Here is a 10,078-nt window from a genome sequence, read left to right on the forward strand (position 1 = left end):
GCTAAAGCAAAGTGAACCTAGCAGAACCCCTAAACGAGGAAAATAAAGAAATGCCAACTTTCTTCATTTTCTTAGTTTCTTTGGTTTTATGGAAAGTTGCTAACTTCTACATTATGTGAAAATGGTGCATTTGATCGAAATCTTATATAATAACTCAAAAAAATTGAGTATTAAGATAAGATTTATCATTTAGACTTGTTGAGTATATAAAGAGACGTGTTGCATCCATATTTGAAATTTAAAAAGCAAATGTTTTCTGGGTCATCAAATCCTCATAAAAAATTACATATTAATTTCTTGTGAGATCATACCTATTGGAGGAGTATTATCTTTGGTAGGGAAGTTTTGAAGAAGGGCCTGCGGTTTCAAGTTGGTGATGGCCGGAGTATTGTTGGGCGCGATACATGGGTGCCTTTTACCTTTTTCATTCAAACTGTATTCTCCTTTGATGGAAGGGACAGAGGATTTTATGGTAGCTGATCTTGGGTGGCCGAGAGTGGGTAATGGAGCTCCTTGAAGAACTTTTCACAGGTCAAGAAGTTGATACTATTGCGGCTATTCCCTTAAGTCTACGGAATTCTAATGATCAGTTGGTGTGGCATTACGATCGGAAAGGCATTTATAGTGTTAAGAGTGGTTACTACATTTTTCATAAGGCGCAAACGGTGAGAGATTGTGCATCTGGATCGATGGGGGAGGGTGGTGCTTGGAGGCGTTACTGGCATATGCTATGGAGTGCTTCTGTTCCCCCAAAATTTAAGTTATTCATGTGGAAGTTTCTTAAGGGAATCTTGCCAACTAAATGCAATCTAGTACAAAAGAAGGTTTCTCTCCCTGATGTGAAGTGCACGTTCTGCATGTCCGCATGTGAATCAGGTACACATTTATTTAAAGATTGCCCAGCATTACTTTGCTTTTGGTTGTATGGGCCTTTGCATTTAAACCCCATTGAGCACCCAGCCAAGACTCTCTCTTCATGGACGTCGGATATGCTAGACATCTTGTCCGTTGACCAACGCGATTTTTTCTTCATGGGGCTGTGGGCTATTTGGTTCGAAAGAAATAAGATGATTTGGAAGAATGATGCCTTCCAACCGTTGATATTGATTGAGTGGGCTGTGCGTCACCGTGAGGAGTTCCAAAAGTCCTATTCAAAGGTTGTGAGGAAGAAGAAGTGGGCACCCATGAAATGGAAGTGCCCTCCTAGAGGGAGATTGAAGATAAATGTGGATGGATCATTTCGAGCAGATGTGGGTTGTGGAGGCATTGGTGTAGTAGTACGGGATGATGTTGGCATAGGTATAGTTGCTTTGGCTAGGCCTTTTCTACATGCACACTCAGTCCTCAATATGGAAGCTGAGGCATGTAGAGCTGGTCTACTTCTTGGTATTTATCAGGGTTGGTCTAACATTGAGATTGAAAGCGACTCTGTCATTCTTGTTGCTGCACTTAATAGCGGAGAGAAGAATTTCTCGGAGGTTAGTCGAATTCTAGATGATTGTAAGGATTATATGTCTTCTTTTCAATCTGTTAGGATTCGTCATATTTACCGTGAAGCTAATGGTGTTGCAGATAGGCTTGCACACCTAGCTAATTTGTTTTTGTATTGATGATGTGTGGTTAGAGGAGACTCTTGCTATTATTTAGGATGTTCTCTACGAGGATTATTGTACTAGTACTTATGTAGCTCGGGGTTCAGGTTATATGTCCCCCCCCCGATGCAAGTTTTAAATTCAATAAATGGAATCGGGCGTGGGGCTGAGCTGGGTTCCAAACCCCTTTAAAAAAAAAAAAACCTATTGCACAGTACATAGCAATAGATATGAACCAGCTATTATAGATTGTATGCATCAATTAATGTAAATAAACCGTTTTGAATTCAAATATAAATACATTAACCAATATATATAAACTTATTAAGTAATCGAATTAAGTTTTTAATCTAGACAAAGCTATTAGGATAGAAAGTTATTTTGACAGTTCCTTGATGGAAGGAACTACCATGTAACTGCTGTGTTCAGCAACTTTATAAATAAAATAGAATTTGTATCTGACCCTTGCTAGAACATAAAGACACTCTCATAGAGTTTTTCCAATCAATCAATAAAGAGAGATACAGTGTGTATCTAGGAGAATTTCACATAGATAATGGCAATAGATCAAATGGATAGCAGCAGCAACCCACCAAGTCACTTTTTTGCTTTTTATTTCATAAAATTGATGTAACATTTGAAATGGTATTCTTGAGTTACAAATTTATGTTTCATATTGAATCTAACATTTGATAGGAGCGTCATTGTACATTATTTATATCAAATTCCTTTATATTTTCATGGTTAATTAGTTCGTAATATTTTCCAGTTATATATTTACTTTGTTTATATGTACGTTTTGTAGGTATTTTAGAGCAAAGAAGAAGAAAAGAAGTAAAAGAGGGATTGAAAGCCAAAATTAGCAAATCTGTCTGTGCAGATCAGTCAACTTCGACAGAGTACTGAGAGCAGTTCAAGACGATCCATATAATGATCTTTATATATATTGATGGAAAGTCTCGAATGTCTAGTTTCCAAAGCTTTTCGTGAATATGATTTTTCTAGATGAAGCTTTGACTGATTTAGTACAAGAAGGTCAGGCTACACGCGAATCTGAGTTCAAAGAGGGAAAAATTGCCTCCTAGAGCTATAAGGGAAGAAGAATTAAAAGTCCTCTAATTAGAGATCAAATTCCTTAGTTCTTGGAGGAGAAGAAGTCTTGACGCAATAACTATATAAAAAGGAGTCTAGGGCATCATTGTAGACATCTTTGGACGCACAACATCAGTCCATTGTCGCCATTCTCTCCTCCCTCTCTTTTCATGTTTTATTTTATTTCTTTTATGTATTGCTAATATTTTTTTATAGTTAGGGGCTGCCGAAGCCCTAGACATGTGTAAACTAAGATTTTGGCGTTAAATTTATAGTTTCTTGGATATTAAATGTTTGTTAATTCATTGGTTTCTCATTGATAAATTCTGATTTCATTTATTATGGTTGCAAACGTAGTGAGCATGCTAGGATTTTATTGCTATGATTTCATGTTTAGATCATCATGTCATGCATGTTATCTAGAGTAGCACTGGAGTGACTTGAGCCCCATTCATATGAATTAGCATCTAGGTAGATTAGGACAACATCAGTACCAAAATTGTCTAGCTTTATTCACAACCTTTTTGTTCTTAATGAGTTTTGACTTGAGAGCTGTGCGAGAACATCACTCTAGGTTCCATGTTAGAAGCTAGGTCGGGTTGCACACATCATGCACTTAACATATCAAGTATGAAATTAAGGTTAATAGGTTAAGTACATCATTGACTTAGCTTGAGTAAAGACATTCAATTGAAAAGAAGCATATAGGTTAACAAATCTTAGATGAAACATGGTCTAGTGGTGTATGGTTGTTCCTAGCTATTGTTTATCTCATCTATTTAAAAAAAAAAAAAACAATTCTCTATTTTCGTCGCTTTCTATTCTCTGTATTGTTCTATTTATTTAGTATAGTAAATCAACTCCGATTCCCCTAAAATCTTGTGTGAGTCGTTCTTAGCGTGTCTAGTTCATTTTCATAATTTTTCATTGAGTCTAGATAGGGTTTTTAATTTCATCTTTATTAGAGGTCAGTTTTAGTGTTTTGTCTGTTTTCAAGTCTACATTTGCATATTAAGCACAATTTTCTGCTGGAGACCTCTTCTTTCCTATACTACGATTGACTAATATTAGTGATTGCAGGGTTAAATCATTACGCCTATTTTAGGTGTATCAACATTTCTTGCAGCAGTATTTAGCTATTTCGTTTCAACATTGGTTTGCATTGTCTTCATCCGAACGGTTAAGTGCCCCTGGGTTTCTAGGTTCATGAATCATATGTTTTGACTTGCATGCATAAATGGTTTAGAATATTACATCACCAACAAGAAAAATGATTGGGAAAAAATTAAAAGAGGATATGGACTTTGACTTGCACATATAGTATAATATGTGTGTGTGTGTGTGGTTTAGAATATTTACAACACCAACAAGAAAAATGATTGGGAATTAAAAGATGTAGGTACTGATGAAACTAACTAAAGCATAGACAGAGGCTCAGACAAAGAACGTCATGGACTAATAATGTCACAGATATAATAATGAATTGACCAGAGAAGAGTTATATATACTCTGTGTATATATATATAACATCCATAAAACGTGCAGGAGTTGACAAATTTAACCAGATCGATTGTTCATGATTGCAAGAACAAGATCAGAAAAGGAAAAGATATAAACTGTAAACTGATCGATTCGAAAAAAGATGTAACTCACCAACAAGATCAAGGATCGAACAAACTGATTTATCCTCCTGAAACATGATGTCCTCTAGTGCTAATTAATATTGTACGTACGTAACTAGGGATTAAGCACGTCTCAGTCACATTCTATTAGGTATTTAATTGTTAATTTGCTGAAGCTCGTTTTGTTGGAAATGCATTAATCATGTTTTTGTATGTTTTATTTTTGTCGTCCCCATAATTTAACCCAAAAATTGATCAAATATATATTGCTTGACTTATCGCAGAATCGATCTGTTATTTTTTGCAGATTGTTAGCACCGAAAGGCAAACGTAAATTGAACTAACATGCAGTATTCACTATCCACCCTAAAAGAAAATTTTTATTCCTTCGCAGACAATTAAGCAATTGCTTAATTGAGGCCTGGGTGCACCAACTGCTTAAGCAAATCCAAGCTTGAGGCTTTGGAATATGACAGCCACAGATGCCTAGCATATCAAGCTACAAATTAAGCCAATCAAACTTTTGGCATGGTGTATATATGGAAATGAAAATATAATTAGTTTCTGATTAATATGCAGGTTGTAATGAGTCGGCTTCAAAGTCGTTTTTGATTCTGTTCATTAGTAGTGATGTGTCAGCAAACTTGATAATATTTCACTTAAGAATGAATACGTCCTTTTTGAATCCTATGTTAATTCTTGTCGTCAGCTATTTGTGTTTACATATCCCCATTTCGAAATTCTCATGAATCATTGAGTAACAAATAACATATCTTCCTTAATTAACTTGACTTTATGAAGTATAAAGATTTTGTGATTAGTAACAATGGTGTAAGATAGTGAATGAGTTAGGTCAAGAGGAATTGAAAATTTTTATCAGTGATGTACACACGCAGATAATTAATTAAAAACCCTAATTATAAGTGTCTATGCATAGAATTGATCGAAACTCCTAATCATACGTATACAAGTTTCTATGTATAGAATTGAAAATTTCAATCACAGACATATACGCACATACAATTGAAAACTCTAACTACAAATATCTAGCTGTACGTGGAATGAAAATCTTAATCACAAACGTATACACACATACAATTAAAAACCGTAACCACGTACATTGCTAGATTATAAGATGTTGTAAATTAAGTGCATCCCCGTTTTTGAGGGCGGTTGGGAATCTTAATTCATCAAGGAAATGCCGACAAACAATTGGTGTAACCTAACCATTAAATTAGTTAGTTAATATTAGACTGATGCATTCTCAAATCAAGTGGACATGCAAAACACATCCAATATAAGAAAGAGCAATAGAGAAGGAGAATATTTCTGGTCCAACTGAAAGTTCATATTATACCATAATAAATTGCACGATCGAAATCAATTAAGGCACAAGAATAGTTAACGATTACCTAATAAAATGCAGGGGAATTATTAAGTGGTTGTTATGGTACATGTGGTGGTCCGGGTTGATGTTATTGGTCCATACAATTTATGTTTGTTTTTGATTGGTCTCTTAATTTAATTTTTCTTTTTTTTTAACCCACTGCATGATCCTCACAAAATTTGAGTGATGTTATTGACTTGGACCACCACATGGCAGTGCCACGTCCAAAACCACATAATAATTTCTCCAAAATGCAATCGTTAATAACGTATGCACACAAAAGTCTCTTCAATTTTTCAAGGGGTAAAATTTTTGTCTTCCCCTCATATGTTTTACTTTTCTATTCAACGTCAATTATCAATATCAACTCGCTGAGGTCCACTATAGAAATACTCGATCCCTCTTTGGTAAATTCGATCCAAATAGCTCTCGATGACTCTCTACCTTTAGTATATAACTCAATAAAAACGAAAACTTTTATACCGTTTTGGACTATTGAAATTTCGAAGTCAAGGGTATTAGATGAGTCATCATTGCCGGGGGGTGGTGAGGTTGGGCTAATTTTTAGATTCCATGGTTGTATAAACTTGTGCCCGGGTAATTGCATAAATATATACTCCAAAAAGGGCAGAAAGAAGGAAGAAGAAGGAGTTGTCGCCGAATGCAGAACATTCCAACTTCTTTCAAAATTAATCTGCCCAAAACGAGGTTGCTTGGAAGTGTAAGAAAAAAGTCAACAAAATTATTGGGTCATTTAAAATTGTTAGTAAACAGAACTAACGAGTTATTAAAAACAAAGAAGAAAAGTTAATAATTTGGTCGTTTAACAAGGGAAGAAAATAAACAGAACTAATGAGTTATTCAAATTCTATATTTACTATTCATATCGCGTCGGATTTTTACAGTCATGCTTATTCCCCATATGAACAAACTCCTTAATTAGCTTAAGTCTTGCTCTATCTGGACAAAATTTTTGAACCCGCCACTGACGATTGGCCTTATAATTTACACAGTGAACTTGTGCTCTGACTTGAAAGCCATAACACTCAAAAAAACTATAAAGATTAATTGCAATAATTTATAGAAAGTTATTTCTACCCAAAAGAAACCAAAGATAAGGATCAAGTAATATCCAGACGCGTACCATTAAAGAAAATATTATAAATGCTAGCTAGCATTAGGTGCTGTTTCGATTTCTTTGACCGTTGCCGGAAAACGAGTTATTATGAATGCACTCGTTCAAGAATCAAAAGTAATGAACATTTCCATATTTACCTTCCACAAAAGAACGAAATGAATTCCATCAAAAAGTAGGAATAAAAACCATAATGGAATATAAAGCCGCTAAGGCTAGCCTACTGAGAAATTTCCTGGCTAGGTACGTAGCATTCCTAATGAGAAATTCGATTTGCATTTACAAACCCAGAACAGAATCATTTTATTAATTTTCAAACCAAAACAAAACAACAAATCAAAGCTTACTACTATATAACGGCGACAATCTCACACTCACCACAAATCACAGCAGCAAGCGATTTACAGATAGACCAATTATTCTGAGACCAAAACACGAACAAGCCAAGTCGAGAACCAAATGAATATGAAGAAGTGCCCAACTCTACCCCATCTCATTGTTTCATTCCTCTTCATATCCACTTTTCTCTTCTCCCTGACCCACGCCGCCGGCGGCAAATGGGAGCTGCTTCTGAAAAGCGTCGGCATTTCCGCCATGCACATGCAGCTCCTTCACAACGACCGCGTCGTCATGTTCGACCGCACCGACTTCGGAAAATCCAACCTCTCCCTCCCCAACGGCGTCTGCCGCAACAACCTCAACGACACGGCGCTTAAAGTCGACTGCACGGCTCACTCGGCCGAGTACGACGTGGCGTCTAACAATATCCGTCCCCTGTTCGTGTACTCGGACACTTGGTGCTCCTCGGGATCAGTAAACCCCAAAGGAAGTTTGGTCCAGACGGGAGGTTTCAACGACGGAGATAGAAGGGTTAGGGTTTTTGATCCGTGTCCTACTTGTGACTGGAAAGAGATCGAGTTCGGGTTAGTCAACCGGAGATGGTACGCCAGCAATCATATTCTGCCAGATGGACGGCAGATAATCATCGGCGGAACGCGGCAGTTCAACTACGAGTTTTACCCCAAAAGTGAAGGCTCAATGAACGCTCTCAGTTTGCCTTTTCTTGCTGAGACAAGTGACGGCAAAGCCATAGAGAACAATCTCTACCCCTTTGTTTTTCTCAACGTTGACGGCAACCTCTTCATCTTCGCCAACAATAGAGCTATATTGTTTGATTATGTTGCCGGTAAAATCTTGAAGACGTACCCAACAATACCCGGTGGAGACCCGAGGTCGTATCCGAGCACCGGTTCAGCGGTGTTATTACCTCTCAAGAGTTCAAAAGGTCAGGCTGTGGCAGCTGAGGTTTTAGTCTGCGGTGGAGCTCCCAAAGGCTCTTACGTTAATGCCCAAAAGGGGACTTTTGTGGAAGCATTGAAGACATGCGCTCGGATCAAAATAACCGACGCAAACCCGCAGTGGCTTGTGGAAGACATGCCTCTAGCTAGAGTCATGGGTGACATGACGTTACTTCCCAACGGTGACGTTTTAATTATCAACGGTGCCGGACTAGGTACCGCGGGGTGGGAGATCGGGCGGAACCCGGTACTCAACCCGGTTGTTTACAAGCCCAATAATGCGGTCGGGTCACGGTTCGAGCAACAAAACGCTAGTACCATACCACGGATGTACCACTCCACTGCAGTACTGCTACGTGATGGAAGGGTACTTGTTGGAGGTAGTAACCCTCATAATCGTTACGAGTTCTCAAACGTGCTTTTCCCAACCGAGCTTGCCTTAGAAGCATTCTCTCCTAATTACTTGGACTCGCAATTCGCAAGTATACGCCCGACCATCTTATCACCTCGGTCACAAGTTAAGGTTGGTTATGGAAAGAAGCTAGCCATTCGATTTTCGATAACGGGGAAAATAGCACTAGACTCGGTGTCCGTTACGATGGTGTTACCTTCATTTACTACCCATTCTTTCTCGATGAACCATAGGCTAGTGGTTCTTGCTTCCGAGAAGGTTAAATCACTGGGGAACTTGAAGTTTCAAGTTCAGGTTACGACGCCGGCTTCTGGTAATCTTGCTCCGTCAGGATATTATCTTGTATATGTGGTTCATCAGCAGATTCCAAGTGCGGGCATTTGGATCAAAATTCAATAATATGGGTATAGGTACAGTTGCTTTCTTCATCTTTTACATCAATTATTATTACAGTATTTACAAGTTGTAATTTACTGTAAACAGGATATGATGAGTGGTCAATATCGTATTATGCCAAATGGTTATAATGCTGAAAAGTTGTAATTTATTGTATCATGAAAATTATATACATCACGTGAAATTGAATAAATTAAACTGAATAAAGTCAGCAGGATTAATTCGTTTCCTTCACATTTCTTATCAGTAATTTCATGAACGATCTAGATCAGCTACAAGAAAAAGCTTCATTCATAGCATATCACTATAATGTTTTGTTCAGAAGTGCTATCAATTGTGAATTCAGAAAATTTCAATAGCGTTTAAATTTTGTAAACGCTCTTAAATGAATAAACGCTATTAATTAATGAAACCCATATACTGAAAATGCGAGCGGGAAACAAAAACAATGCGTGGGGATTTAACTTATAGAAAATTGCATGGTAGCACATGATCTAAGATATAAACACAGAAAACTCATTTTCAAAAAGATTCATATAAATAAGGACATGAGCCCAGGCTCAAAACTAAATGATGCAAGCCTGACTCCTAATTTTAATGAAAAACGACCAAAATGCATGAGTTTTATCACAATTTACGGGCATTGCCACTGATCTAATATCTAATACCCAAAAACGGAAAAACCAAACCAAGCGACGGAGCCAACGCCAAAACCCTCTCGGCCAATCTGCCATTCCCCTAACTCTAATGGAATCCTAGCAACCTAACTCCATGGAGTTTCTCTCATTCACAACTTTCCGACAATCTTCTCCGTACCCTTGTCCTCCGAACACTCCACTCCTCTTCACAAAATGCTCGTTCCGTCGCAGGAGAAAAGTCAAGTTCCGGCGGAGCAGTTGCGGTTGCAAGTTCTCTTCGCTTCGAATAACGGCGACCATGGCGAACAAAAACGTATTCATGTGCTCATTACAAAAGCATCTTTCACAATTTCACTCACACAATGGTTATCTCTTTCACTGTGTTTGCTTCTGTTTTAGCAGGAGCTTGTTTGGATTTTTTTGATTATGCATGCATGATTAGGGTGGTTGTAATCAAATTTCAGCTTTGAGAGATGTGGTAAAATGGTGTGGGTACAAATGAGATT

The 10,078-nt window shown here is 37.6% G+C and overlaps 1 protein-coding gene across 1 annotated transcript; it reads left to right on the forward strand.

Moving 5' to 3' along the window:
- The first annotated feature begins 7,341 nt into the window (after nucleotides 1-7,341).
- Nucleotides 7,342-8,937, forward strand: LOC112169628 (aldehyde oxidase GLOX1). Its single transcript, XM_024306690.2, has one exon. It carries the CDS (start codon nucleotides 7,423-7,425, stop codon nucleotides 8,935-8,937), a length of 1,515 nt encoding a protein of 504 aa, XP_024162458.1. The 5' UTR covers nucleotides 7,342-7,422.
- The last annotated feature ends 1,141 nt before the right edge of the window (nucleotides 8,938-10,078 follow it).

This window comes from Rosa chinensis, chromosome 6, assembly GCF_002994745.2.
Source record: "Rosa chinensis cultivar Old Blush chromosome 6, RchiOBHm-V2, whole genome shotgun sequence".
In the NCBI taxonomy this organism is placed as follows: domain Eukaryota; kingdom Viridiplantae; phylum Streptophyta; class Magnoliopsida; order Rosales; family Rosaceae; genus Rosa; species Rosa chinensis.

Coding starts and splice junctions, on each gene's coding strand:
- LOC112169628 (XM_024306690.2), top strand. CDS start 7,423: ATGCACATGCAGCTCCTTCACAACGACCGCGTCGTCATGTTCGACCGC.